Consider the following 15,145-nt stretch of genomic DNA (forward strand, 5'->3'; position numbering starts at 1 on the left):
TCTTGGAAGTAAAGTAGTTCATAAAGTTATTACTGCTGTGCTTTTGGGAAATGTCAGCACCTGTTGATGCTTTATTTTTCATTAATTTAGCCACTGTATTTAATAAATACCTGGGGTTATGTTTGTTTTCTTCTAAAAGAGATTAAAAGTAATCAGATCTAGCCGTTTTTAATGCTTTTCTGTAGGATAGGCTACTTTCCCGCCAAGCAATACGAAATACCTCTAGTTTTGTTTTCTTCCAGCTGCGCTCCATTTTCCAGGCTGCTCTCTTTAGGGAGCGAGTGTGCTCATTATACCACGGTATCAGACTGTTTTCCTTATTCTTCCTTAAAGGGATACTCCACCCCAAAATGAACATTTTGTCATTAATCACTTACCCCCATGTCGTTCCATACCCGTAAAAGCTTCGTTCTGACCTTCTGGACCTTGACAGTGTAATTTACTTGGCAGTCAATGGGACAGTCACATAAATTTTTTTTTTTTTTTTTATTGCATTATTGTTGTATACGTGTACTTTTTAATTAAATGTTCCCTCCTGGTGGAATTACCTGCCCAACTCAATCCGAGCAGCTGCTTGCACTCTATTCATTTAGTAACTTCTTGTTTTCTTTAAAAAAAATTAATAAATACCTTCTCAGTGTTGTGCGCTTGCTTAGCCCTTTGTTGTGATAAACAGTAAAGTGTGTTCTGCTGAATTCAATTTCCGTTTTGTCAAACAGGTATAAAAACCAGTTCAACCAAGTCTCTGCCTTTCTCACACAGAACAACCTCCTCGACAGCAACCAGTCTGGTTTCAGAAGTGGACATTCAACCGAGACTGCCTTGCTCTCAGTTATTGAAGCCCTAAAAAAAATCAATAGCTTCTCTAATCTTTTTGTATTTTGCATTTGTAAATGTTTATAAACGATTACTAATCATTTAGTATATTTATGGGCATTGAACTTTTAGCTAATGTAACAAGGTTTGTGTAATGGGTGGCTGGTTAAGTTTAGCTAAATGCTTGCTAAAGACATAACAGATTGTAATTTTGGTGCAAAAAATGTTTTTATTGCCTCAACACTCACATTAGTATACTACTCTTCAGTATATCATTAAACAGGATATTCCTCCTCCTTAAACAGGAGAAAACAAATCATTTTTTAAAAAGAAAATACTTGCTTATTTATCAAAACAATATAAACAGATTGAACTGTGTTCCCTTATAATCTAATTGACCCCTGTACACTGTTGACCCTTTAACCAACTCTTAAACCTACCCATACGACCAAAACTGTCCCTAAACTTACCCGTATCACACCTCAATAGCAGCAAAAGTGTTGTGCATTAACACAAGCTTTTAATCATTTTATAACATTTGGTAAAATCATTTGTAGATTTTCAATAAGTGCTTGATCATATGGAATTGAACGTTTAAGGACAATTGTAAGCATTTTAACTTACATGAAATAATGATTTGTTTGAACATTATCTAATATTGAATAAGTTCATTAGCAAACATTAACAAGCACATTATCTCACGTTTCTAACTCTTTGAATATACTGTATATTAACTAATGATCCATAAAGCATTATATAACATTGCCAGCAGCTATCACTCTGCAGCTCTTATCTAGTTGCCCACTGAAGCTAAGCAGGGTTGAGCCTGGTCAGTACCTGAATGGGAGATCTCCCGGGGAAAACTAGGTTGCTGCTGGAAGAGGTGCTAGTGAGGCCAGCAGGGGGTGCTCACCCTGTGGTCTGTGTGGGTCCTAGCACCCCAGTATAGTGATGGGGACACTATACTGTCAAAAAGCACGTCCTTCAGATGAGACGTTGTGCACAGACATATCCAAATTAAACCCTGCGGCTCACGACGACACATTGATGTCCTAAGACACGAAACGATCGGTTTGTGCCAGAAACCGAACAGTATTTATATCATTTTTTTACCTCTAATACACCACTATGTCCAACTGACTGTGGGCGCGCGCACGGAATCCGGTGCATGAGCGGTGTAACAATGACTGTGCACTGTGTAAACAATGAGTGACGTTTGAGTATACGCGTGAGAGATCACTTCCGGCGCTTGCGTAAACTACGCCAGAGCGCGTACACACCTCACGCACCGGATGCCTGCGCGCGCTCAAAGACAGTTGGACATAGTGGTGTATTAGAGGTAAAAAATGATATAAATACTGTTCGGTTTCTGGCACAAACCGATCGTTTCGTGTCTTAGGACATCAATGTGTCGTCACAAACTCTTATTTTTTAAACAACAAAAATATGTCTTTACCAGAGAATCGAATCTTTAATTTTATAAATTTAAATATATAATATTCAATATCAATCCAAAACATTTGGGTAAATACACAATCATAAAATAAGTAGATTTTATGGATTCTTTCTCTAAGTTACAAAAGATGCATGTAGTCTCCATGTCTCTAAAACGATTTTGCGACTACTTGTCTCACTGGGTAAATCAAATTAATAACTTTATATGTAACTTCATTAACTTGATTTTATGGATTCTTTCTCTAAGTTACAAAAGATGCATGTCTCTAAAACGATTTTGCGACTACTTGTCTCACTGGGTAAATCAAATTAATAACTTTATATGTAACTTCATTAACTTTATTGATGAGACAGTATTTACTTGGTAAATTCCAAACCTCTTTCCATTCAATCTGATCATATAACGAATTCCAAAAAGATTTGCTTTTAGGCTGACAGAGGAACTATTCACTGATGACATCGATCCGCAGACATTTTTGCAAAGTATGTTTAATATGTAAATCTATCTTGAATTTGTTTTGAATAATTACATGGAATTGAAAAATAATAACACTTTGTGAATAGAATAGGTTGGGGGGCCTTGCCATATTGATTCGGAGAGGAGGGGGGCCTTGGAGTAAAAAAGGTTGAGAACCACTGCTTTAATAAACTAAATGTGGGACAATTTAGTCCCAAGAAGTATTGAAAGAGTACAAATAGAAATATACTACTAGTACATTGTACTACATAGTACATTACATAGTACATTACTTACTACATAAAGTATACTTGAAAAATATACTTGAACTTTCTTCAAGTTTACTTAATAAAATGAACTTGAAGTTTACTTGTAAGGGCTTTTATACAATGAATACTGCTAGCAATATTGACACCAGAAACACCAGAATTCTGCAACACGGTCAACAGCCTAAAAGGGAAAAAACACAATGCTTCAACGCAGGAAACAACCTTTCAAAGCATGCTTCGTTTTGGGTTAGCATATTTGAGTCAGTTTTGAGAGCAGTTCCTGTCACATGTGCTGCCGAAATGGGGTCAGGGGTGATGGGGATATCAATAACTTTAGCAGATTCCTGCTTTGCTTGCTCAGCTGTTCTGTTTCATCATGAGTACATGTCAATAAACATGCTAATCTCCCATATAAAGACAGAGGAAAATAAAATACCAGGATTTGAGAACAGTTATGATGGCTGAGCTATTTTCTGGACAATTGCTGTGCTTCACAGCATCTCTTGTAATGTGGTGCTCATGTTGAAAGGCCAGAAGGTTGCTCACAAATATACTCTAGCCTCTTTGTTTTGTTATGACCTATTCCTTCTTTGCAGTCTTGTGTTCTAGTCATGCAACATAAAAAAGGTCAAAAAACACCATAATACTTGTCCTTAAAATACAAGTCATGTTTGCATACATTCAAATAATAGAGAATCAACATAGCTCATACATTCAGTGAATACTGAGTACAGTAAAAGCATAGAGGAAGTTTTTTTTTTCTCAACAGGATGCAGTTAAGTGCTGACGGAAGAGATGAGTTTTAGCTGTTTATTTAATATTGTCAGGGATTCAGTGTCTCAGATTGGGTTGGGAAGATAATTCCACCAGCAAGGAACAGTGAACAAAAATGTTCTGGTTGATTGATTTTGTGCCTGGTACCATGAGGTGTCACTCACTTACTGACCTCACCCTTCTAGAGGGGATGTATACTCATAAGGCTGAGTGCTATGTAGGAGGGTGTGGAGACTGCGGCTGTTCTGTATGCAAAAATCAATATCTTAAACTTGTGCGATTCAAACCTTCATCATAGTGGTGTCCTCGCAATGTAGTATTTGAAGGTCAGCTTGTTGTCAAAGATTGCCACAAAATCTCTGACCAAATTTGATGAGATTATTGTTGATATATATACAGTATCTTTAGAAAGTTTTAGCTGAATGAACTGAATCCATGAACACATCCTCATATTTATATTGTATATATATTAAATTTTCTACTTTTGTAATGCTTGTTTGGCCTCTTTGTATGCCCTCATCCTCATTGTATGGGGAAAAAAACAGCATAAACATTCCAAAGACTAATATTGGGTTGACTAAATGACAGAAATTAAATTTGGGCACTTTTGCTTTAAAAAAGTGGAACTTTTCCTTTAAATGGAAGATAAATTTTTTTATCAACTATTACAAAATCCAGATAGAATAGAATCTAACGGACTTGACTGAACAGACTAAATAATATCTGTAATCTTAATCTAGTTAAAACTGTTCTCTGGACCATGCACCCCTCCCTCTCACAACATCAGGAAATTAACCAGTCAAAGGTGCTGAAAAAGTAAACAAGCCTGTGTTGAAGTTTTCGAAGCTTTGAAGTGGAGCTTGAGGTGGCGTGCTGGGTTTCGGATGCAGTGTTTGTGCAGGGCTGAACAGCGGGGGAAAAAATTGGTGGGTTGTTTGAAATTTGGAGATCTAATCCGGTATTTATCAAAAGCACACCAGCTCCATCCTCAATTAAATTTGGGCACTTTTGCTTTAAAAAAGTGGAACTTTTCCTTTAAATGGAAGATAAAAATTTTTATCAACTATTACAAAATCCAGATAGAATAGAATCTAACAGACTGACTGAACAGACTAAATAATATCTGTAATCTTAATCTAGTTAAAACTGTTCTCTGGACCATGCACCCCTCCCTCTCACAACATCAGGAAATTAACCAGTCAAAGGTGCTGAAAAAGTAAACAAGCCTGTGTTGAAGTTTTCGAAGCTTTGAAGTGGAGCTTGAGGTGGCGTGCTGGGTTTCGGATGCAGTGTTTGTGCAGGGCTGAACAGCGGGGGAAAAAATTGGTGGGTTGTTTGAAATTTGGAGATCTAATCCGGTATTTATCAAAAGCACACCAGCTCCATCCTCAGTGCCAGAATGACAAGCTGCTGAGAAGAAATGATGCCAAATCAAGTGAAACCAGTACACATCCATGCAAATGTACATTTTGGTGGGTCTCAGAACAGCTGTCAAGAACATATTTTAAAATTAATCTTGTTTTCTGTAATAATTTTCATTTCAATTTACATTTTTTTAAGTAAACTTTATTTTAGTACCAAAAAAATCTTTAAAAATGGATGGATTACAGTGTGATTTTTTCAGACTATGGTAATTAAAATTTGGAGATAAAATCTGAATAATTTGCATGAAAATACATTTTTGATTTGGTGAAAAATTATCAGCACGTTTTTATGACATTCACCTACATGCGTGCTGAAACAAGAGGTGCTTGAGGAAGTGAAAATAAAACAGGATTTCAGTTTGATATTTGGGAACTAACACACTGCTTAGTGAGGATGTTTTCCATATTTTGATCTTTGCTTTAGCTAATTACCTAAAGACTTACTTAAAAGTGCGTTCAAAATGTGTTAAATGTAGCATGGGCAACTTTCTTGACAAAATGTTCAATTGTCTGATACAATCATAAATACAAAATGCGATCTTAGTAATTGGTGGACCAACTTCAGGTACAGAGACTAGACTACATCTACCTTTTTGACCTTATTGGAAATGTTTACCAATAAGATGTTTATGTAGGATAAATAAAGTTTAGTCAAGGATGTAAAAAAGTATTAAAATATTAGTGTAACCAAATATAATATTAGAAGAATCTATAAACTGGAAAACCTAAAGTAATTCACCAGTTCTGAATTTTGTGGAGGAACTGGTGCATAAAATGTGATAAAATGTGATGCATAAAATGTGATCCAGTCATGTTCAGTGCTGTCGAAGCCAAAACACTACGTGCTTTGCATGACTAAGTGCGAGCAGTTGGATTTGAAGTGGGTAAGAGTGAAGTCAGTACTTCTCATTAGACTTTTTTTTCCCCTGATGGTCTTTTTCATTTCCTCTTTTTCTTTGTTTTTCAAGAGCTAAACTAGATTAACTGTGAATGGCATGGCAACACAATGGGTGCGGGTGAGCTGACGTATCAGTTGTGCCAATGGCTTAAGAGCTGTGGATCTCCCTTTACAGATATAGCAACACCTTAATGCATGGCAACAAATGCAACTTTTACAGGCATGTTTAGAAGGGAGGATTTTGGTCAGGATTGGGTGTTAACAATTTCTGCCAAATCTAGCGCTGTGCTGTCGTCACAAATTGTGCGGTTACAAATATATTTATCAACCTCATTTACCCCAAACCTCAGCTTAGTTTTGCCTGCAGCAGATGACATATTTATAACAATGCAAAAAAAAGAATTCTGAAAAAGGACAGTTGGTTCTTGAACGCGGCTCACATCAAAGTGAATGAAGTACATCTGATTCACTATTCAGTTACTGACACTTTGAGTGGTTGAAATGTTGTTCTTACAATGCATTTAGTCGAAAGACTAAAGTTTTTTTTTTTTCAATATTAGCCAAATGAAATGGCTAACAACACAGAGAGAACTTCATCTTTTTTATCAATGTGGCAGTACATATACGGAGGCATATAGATATTAAGAGTTTAAACAGTAACTGCTGAATACTTAAAGATGATATTTAAACTTTGCAACTGCAATATATTGACTATATTGTACTTTTTGATTGGAAATTACACAGGGAGAAGGAGCGATAATAAAACACCTCTACCTCTAATTGTAAAACTTTATTATCAAGTGATGTTTGTAACAGAAAAAAAAACTGTGCATTATGACAGTATCAATGTCAGTGCAAAGTTAATATACAGTATTATATAAAGTGCCAACAAAAGTTTTCAGCTTGTTAATACTATGACCCTTCAGGCAGTCAATGTGTTTACATGTGGTATTGCATAAAATGGCATCATTCTATTTTGTTTGTGGGTTTAATTAAATAGTGGTTATATCCTAGTATGTTATTTTCACATTCACTTACCATTATGGAAATGTAAGTACATTCACATATAGTTACAGGTACTCGTCTACTTTAATCAAGTTCCAGTTGATTTACAGCATATTTGTATTATTCTTACTCCACAGTTAAGTATTCCAAATGTTTGGATATAATTCCATTGACAACAGGTGTGCCCCCAGTACTGGGCTGAAGGATGACTTTAAGAGGGAGGCAAATCCCCTAAAAGGGCGTTGTGTAATTACTGCCCTGAGAGATATTAACAAAACAAATTAGGGCATATTCACATGTTTTATGCCACATTTCATCTACTGCAGAGTGCTTTTTGTGTATTCAGTTTCTTTACACCCATTTGTCCAATACTTGTCCTTATACATTAGACTCATTGTGGAACATCTTGTTCTTTATGGACCTCAAGCTGAACTGAAGAGAGGAGCTCGTCTCTGACTGCAAGGCCTCAGAGAACTTGACATCAAAGGAACGGTTCATCTGAGACTTCCTCTTAATGGAGTTTTGTATCGTCTCTGACGTGAAATAGTAGACAATGGGGTCGAAACAGCAGTTGGACACAGCAATACACAGAGCGATCGGATAGATCGTCCGAACCACTGATTCTACTGCACAGCCCTCCAAGGTTTTTGTCCGCACAAGTGAATAGAAGACAAGGTTGACATTGTAGGGGATGAAACAAAAGCAGAAGATGGAGAGGTGGACAATGATCATCCTCAAGATCTTTTTCTTGTTCAGCTTCCCTCCCCGACTAACGATCTGTGGCCTCCTCAAAGTTTGGAGCACCATAGCGGAGCAAACCACGTTCAGTATCAAGGGGATAAGGAATCCCACTGTCTCTATGAAGATCACTACCTTTGAGAGATGGCTCTTCCACTGATTTGAGGAGAAGTTCTCAAAGCAGGCTATCGTGTTGTTTTTTTGCTTGTTAGTACTGTTCAGCATGAAGCCTGTCGGAAGACTTCCAGACAGCACTAGAACCCAAACAGCAGCACACACAATTTTGGCATTGCGTTTTGTCCGGAGCCCCCTTGAACGGAAGGGGTGAACGATGGCGAGGAAACGGTCCACGCTGATGCATGTTAGGAACAGGATGCTCCCATACATGTTCGTGTAAAAGAGTGAGATGGAGAGTTGGCAGAGCAGGCTGCCAAATGGCCAGTTCTGCTGGATGAAGTAAAAGACCCTCAAAGGGAGTGTGAGCACAAATAATAAATCAGAAAGCACAAGATTCATCATATACGTGGTGGTCTCATTCCGCAGTTTCAGTGAACAAGTAAAAATGTACATGGCTGCAACATTGGTGATGAGTCCCACCATGAAGACAACGCTAAACACTATGCTATAGAGTGGATATTTGAAGTTGTCATTCTTTGGGCAGTGGGTGATGTTATTTAGCTGCTGAGAGGAATTTGTGTTGCTGCCACTGCCAGTCCATATCTCGGTCAAAGCCTCCATCTGAACAGTGGTGTTGTACATCTCAATGAGAAACAAAGGCGCACTATACGGTGGCAGTTAGGCGAGACTACACAATAAGAGGATTTTCCTCAATCCACAATTCAACAGGGCAAAACAAAGCATGTGCAGCAGACAGATTGCTAGCAACTGCAAGATGGTCTTGCCTTCAAGGACACATAGATCTCTTTAATGTGCTTTTTCTTTTGGCAGTTCAAAACTGAAACGGTTCTAAACACTCCTCTTCAACATTCTTCAACAAAGCCTCATGTTGAAGGCATTTCCCCCAGAGACTGGAGCCAGACCCGACTACCTCTTCCCCTCCCCCTTCCTTCTGTCCTTTCCCTAGCCACCCCACAAGATTGTTGCTCCAAGCTTAGCAGCTACTCACTCCAAAGTTTCAATTCACACAGTTCATCTGGTTCGACTTGAACAATACCATCCACATGCAGCCAAAGGGAGTAGTCCTATTCGAATCCACTCCTGGTATATCCTATTGAGGAAAAACAAATGTCTTAAGTCCAAAATACTAATTAAAGCATTCCCAAATTCTTCCCAGACTCGTCTTGAAGTATCCTTTAAATTAAATTAGCTCTCTTTGTTCTCAGTCCCACAGATTGTCCAGTGATTGTGGAGCACCTGTAGACATCATGCAGCTCTCTCTGAGTGTGACAGTGCAAAAGCAAGTCAGACTTGCTTCATCTGAGGGTCTGTTTCCTGGCCCACCCCCTTCCTTGCTGCTCTGTCTTGTTGTATCCGTCAGCAGTAGCCTCAGGGGCATTCTGTGCTGTGAGCATTGAAGAGGCGAGAGAGAGGCAGCTGTGCTGTACTTTACGAGCCGGTGCTATCATGTCTAGCATATTTGACTAACCATGGCTCCTCCTACATCCTGGATAGATCCCTCCTCCTCTGTCAGAGAAGCCAGACAGCAAGTAATTATTATACAGTGTGCAAGGTGCAAACTGTTCTTTTAACAACAACATAACTCTTTCAACAGCTTTGAATTTGTTATTGTATTATTTAATATTAAACCTTACCCAAAATAAAATGACATCAAGAGGTAATGCTTTAAAAGTATTACCTCTTATTGGAGTTCTTATTTGTGTTTCTTGTAAGTATCAACTGTTTTGTTGAAATTAAGAGTCTATGGAGCTATAAAATGTGGATAGAATAGATTAGTTAGTGGAGCTTTGGAAGAATTTTGGTAAAAATGTTTTAGTTAATATTGAAATCTCAGACTAGTACAGACACTGGTATCTTGGCAAAGAGTTCTTAGTTCTACTTAGGAGATACATTTGATAATACTAGAGAGTTTTACCAAGTCATGGTTTGCCTTTAGCATGGTCCAGTTAGCCCCTGCTGGTAGATCTGGTAATTACACCATCTGAATGCAAAGAGCATTGACAGTCATTCAAATTATCTGACTATTTGACTATATTTGCATTTGTTTATGTTTATAAAACATATATCTACATTTATTTACATTTATATTCAGTGTTATACAACCATATATATATTCCCCTAAAAGTATGAAATGTATTTATTTTTTCTGTCTGCTACTGACCTCACTGAAGGGCTTGCCATTGTGGGCATTCTTGTGATGACTTTAGTTGTCATTACGTAATTTTCCTGCAGCTCTAGCATCATTACTCACATAATATTTACTGCTCATGTGCTTGACAAAACATAAAATAAAATCAAAAATTGCAGTTTAGAGACATTCTGTCAGGGTTAGGCAAGGGATTTTGTATTATATACCACACCCTATGATACATTGCTCTTAACTTGCAACAACAATGTGCAACAAATTATGCAATATTGTGAGGAACCGGTCTTTAATAATGGAGCACAACATGGACAGTAGTTCTGGAATTATTTTTCCCATTCATTTTTTTTTATATAGGAATTTTAAACAAAAGTCCTCATAGAATTTTAAGGCTAATCAAATAAAATCAACTCTGAGATTAATCACAACATTAAAAAGTTTGTTCTGAAGAAAAAAAAATGAATGTAAAAAGCACTTAATGTAATGTAAACTTAATGTTAACTTGAGACTTGAGATGATGAGAGTTGAGATATATACTGTAGATATATATGATATATAGTTGTATAGTTGTTTAAGTAGAAAGACTGATTCACAATGCTCTTTTAACATAGTTTTTGTTCCTATGGTAACAAGGATGTTTCTAATTTGTTGATCCAAAGTGCTGCCTTCTGGATTGTGGCTAGAGTAGTTCTTCACTGGGTATTCTGCTTTTACACACATAAAAAAAAAAAAGTTATTCTATTTTATTATTATAAATTGGTTTTGACAAGGAAAACATTATTTGGTGTTTTACTTTAAAAACTGACTGCTGCTGACATAAGTTCACAGAATAAAAATGCTCAGTTTTGTGTTTCTTTATTGCTTTTGATGTCTATAAAAAAAAAATGTAAAAAAAAAAACAATCGGATATATAAAGTAAACATCATTGATTAAGCTATGCCCATCATTAGTGGTACTAATAAAACACATTTTAAAAAAAATAAATGCAAGTAAAAAATAAAAACACTGTTTGTGCTAAGCAGTATTATTTTAATATCATAGAGATACTATTAGTTTTTATTAATATTTAGATTTTTAATTTAATTTCATATAATTTTTTTTGTGTTTGTATCTATAATTTCAGCTAATGTTTATTTCAAGACGACATTTATTTCATTGCATTTCAGATAATGTTTATTTTTTTATTTATTATTATTATTTTTTTTTTTTTTATGGTTTTAGTTTTAGTTAACTATAATAACCCTGGAGCTTAGAAGATACTTCAAATTATGTCACTTGATGAGGAGATGTGTGATATTACTTTATTTGTGTGATAAACTGCATGTAACACATTTTTAGACTGGGGTTTTTTTGGGGCCTGTTTTATCATTTGCCAGTGAAAACTCATATTTGACGTTGATGTTTTGATATTCAAAATTTTGCTTTTCTGATGCTGAAACTAGACATGACATGCTGATGTATGTTCATGTCTAATGTATATTTTGTTCAAGGACAAGGCTCTCTGTAGATTCTGGAACTGACACTAACACTTCTGGAGCTAACACTTCTGTTGGTCCCCAGTCCAGCATTTGCACATTTTCCTGCTATTGAAATGAGATGCTTTGCGTTCCTGAGACATGTGTTTCATCTAGTGGCAGTGCACAATTGAGAGTCTTGTTTTTATGTGTTCAGTGGAATGGTTTGTTGGTCTTGCGTGCAGCAAACAATGACATAGTCTGTTTTTCACTGAAACTGTCTCCCTGACCTTGATGGTGTTTGTTTTAAGGGAGCCCCATGGGGAAAACAGAACAATGGTCATAAAAACATCTTACATGTTTCACTGTGTCGGCACAGGCTGAACAATGAATTGTTTTCATGTCAGTTTGCTGGATTTTGCTCCTTAATAAAATCTCTAACACTCCAAGTGATGGTGTTTGCTTTGGTAACAATATGTTTTGCATAATACATTTCAGTAATTTTGTTTATATGATATATGTTATACATAAATTGTTCAGAATAGCAGTGAGATGCCATTAATATTTTCTAGTTTTCTTTTCCTTGTGAAAAATTAGTGCATATATTACAGAAAGTCTATACTGTAACAATTAAATGCAATTGTTTTTTAATTTACATTTATTTTAAATACAGTTGCTGAATTGTATAACACAGTATTTAACCCAGCTGAGTAAAGACTGGCTTTACAGTTATAAAGATTTGCTTTACATAAGTAAATCTTCATATGAAATTTCATAATTACTTCTATTGATTGTCTTTGAAATACAACAAATGTTAAATTTAAATGTAATATCGAATAACATACTACATTTAAAATAATCAAGTACTTGCATTTGCTTTAGTGTGTTTGTCAAAAGTGTACTTCTTTAAACATGACACAAGATTATTAAACAACGATTTAAAATGTTCTTTAAAGTAAAACATTTAAATTGACATTATTACAAAGTGCACTTTTTAAAGTTTACTAAAGTGTTCTCTCTTTAAGTGCAGGGTTTTAAAAATATACACATTAAAGATTTGAAGTACACTAGAAGTGCACATTCAATACAACTAAGTGCACTTCCTTTTGTTGTAAGAAAAAGTGTTTTGGCATTGTGCTTGCATATTTACTGTACCACCTAATGTAGAAACTAATGTAGAAACATTGGATATTGACTACATTATCTGAATAAAAAGATCAGATTTTAATGACAGTGCGGACACACAGTCCAGATTTGAAAACCAATTTAAATTTGTGTGGCATGTCAAAAGCCTTTCTCTCAATAAAAGCTGCATTAGAACTTGACATTTTGCAAATTCTGTGCATGCTGCACTTATCTGTTCATTAGGGAAAAGTGTTTTGTGGGAAAATAAAGTATGTTTGCTCTTCCCACTTCCCTTTAGTCATAATATTTTTTCAGTAGACAGCACTATGCTAAGGTTAGTTTAATAGCTACCTTGGTTGAAAAGCATCAATATCATGGCTCTTTCATTGTTGACTGATTTTGAGTGATTACATTTATATAGTACATGCGGGTGTATTACGGCTGCTTGTCTATAGCTAATAGTTTGCTTTTTGCAAATAGAAAAACATTAATGTGTACCAGTTGTTTCATACTGATACTGGACTTAAGAGTATTATAATTACATAATTGCTAAGTTGCACTAACAGTTCTTCCAGGAATACATCCTAAAAATAAAGATAATTTACTGGCCTTTTAAACTACTACTGTCAATATTAGACTCATCACTATTCCAAATCTTTCCTTGTGAATTTTTCATTACATGTATATGGAAAAATAGCAACCTCAACATTCTGCTAAATATCTCCTTTTGTGTTTCACTGAAGAAAGAATGTCAAGTCTGAAAGTCAGTTTTTTTTCCCATTAAATGTACAGTGAAAGCTATTGTATTTGCTGGTGCTTATGGCAAATGCCTCAATTTTCATACATCTCTGGACCTCTGGTTAGGTGTTTATTTGATGTTGCAATTCACATTTTTGTAGGAGTGGCTGGCTGTTGTCATATTGAGAGAATGTGTGGCAACTTGTTTGTACAAGCTAAAAAGACACTGCGTCAGCTAGAGTCGGTATTACACCATTGGCCATACTTTCATAATTGTTGGCATTGGCAGGAAAGCAAAGTGAATGTCAAGTTTATAAGTGGTAATGCAAAGAACACAACCAAGTAACCAAGGCCAATTCATTGAGATTAATTTCTCAAATGAATCCTCAAAGAGGAAGAGATGTAAAAGAAAGAGGAAAGTACTGTATATACAGTGATGTCGAAAAAGTCTGTCACTAGTGAAAATGCTTCTATTTCTATATATGTTGAATTTTGCAATACATTTAAAATCTACACTTTGTAATGTAATGTAATATATAATAATATGTTTGTTTTAAATTTTTCAAAATTCAATTTTCAGAATTCAATTCCATTCAGTTCAATTAAAATAGTCTGTAAGATCCAAACAAGGCTTTTTAGGGAAGGAAATGATGACCATGTTAATGTAGACAAATGAAAACATGGCTGTGGCTTGTGTATGTGTTTTTGTATTTACAAGCCATTACTTTGCTCCGCTAATGCTCATAAATATGATGGATAAAGTGACTGAAACAGGTGAATTTAATGTGTAAATATACAATCCTTTGGGGAAAAAATACTGACTGAAAAAACAAAGCCAAATGTCATATACCAGCCATCTTAAACACAACCTAACAGGGTCTAGTTGTAACACACATGGCTTAAAAGTTCACACACACATGCTAGCATTGAAGCATACTGTATTTACTAGTTGCTATATCAACACTATATAGAGAAACAATTGCACCAAAATTAAAATAAAATAAAAATTGAAAGCAAAAATACATTTCTTAGGCTACTTGAGTTAATTTTTCATCACAGTTTTTAGGGTTGATTTAAAATGAGACAAATCTGCTGTTGTTTTAATCTCCAATCTGTTATTTTAATGGTTATCTAACTAGCAAAAGACACTAACCAGGTTAAAATCCCATTTGGGCAAGTGTAACACTGTACATTGTAACACTGTTACACCATACCATATTACTAAAACTATGCTATTCCGTTAAGTTAGTGATGTAATAATTTTAATTTTTTTTATTCTACTGAGAAACAGATGAAGAAAGACTAAGGCCTGGGACACACAAGATGAGCAGTAATCGTAAAGACACCACACAATAGAAGATTTTTTTGGACAAAAAAAATCTTGCAACAAGCCTTGAATGGGGCCACGCCCCCCAATCACTCGGGGCCAGCCTAAAACCGGGTTCAGATCCCTGATTTTCCCCTCCCAAGAATTGAAGGAAAAATCTTGTCAAGGACCTCAGTCGGTCTCGATGTTCGGCATGGATTATCTGGTAAAGTGTGGCATTTACTAATCGAATCTTGCACCTCCCGATTTGCTCTCACACAAGTCGGGGCCACCCCGATGAAGAAGAACCTCAATGTTCAGAAATCATTATTTCAATAAATTTGAACATTCTTACTGGCTCGTGTATTTTCCTCCTGCCCTGAGAGCTATGTGTGGAGGGAGCGG

The 15,145-nt window shown here is 35.8% G+C and overlaps 1 protein-coding gene across 1 annotated transcript; it reads right to left on the reverse strand.

The window, feature by feature from the left end:
* Positions 1 to 6,870: 6,870 nt before the first annotated feature.
* On the reverse strand, positions 6,871 to 9,423 carry LOC107713545 (lysophosphatidic acid receptor 6-like). The gene has a single exon (XM_016519094.1). The coding sequence runs from the start codon at positions 8,593 to 8,595 to the stop codon at positions 7,477 to 7,479; it is 1,119 nt and encodes a 372-aa protein (XP_016374580.1). The 5' UTR covers positions 8,596 to 9,423; the 3' UTR covers positions 6,871 to 7,476.
* Between the last annotated feature and the right edge of the window lie 5,722 nt (positions 9,424 to 15,145).

The sequence above is a fragment of the Sinocyclocheilus rhinocerous genome, unplaced genomic scaffold (genome assembly GCF_001515625.1).
Source record: "Sinocyclocheilus rhinocerous isolate Xijiao unplaced genomic scaffold, SAMN03320098_v1.1 scaffold1320, whole genome shotgun sequence".
Taxonomy (NCBI): Eukaryota; Metazoa; Chordata; class Actinopteri; order Cypriniformes; family Cyprinidae; genus Sinocyclocheilus; species Sinocyclocheilus rhinocerous.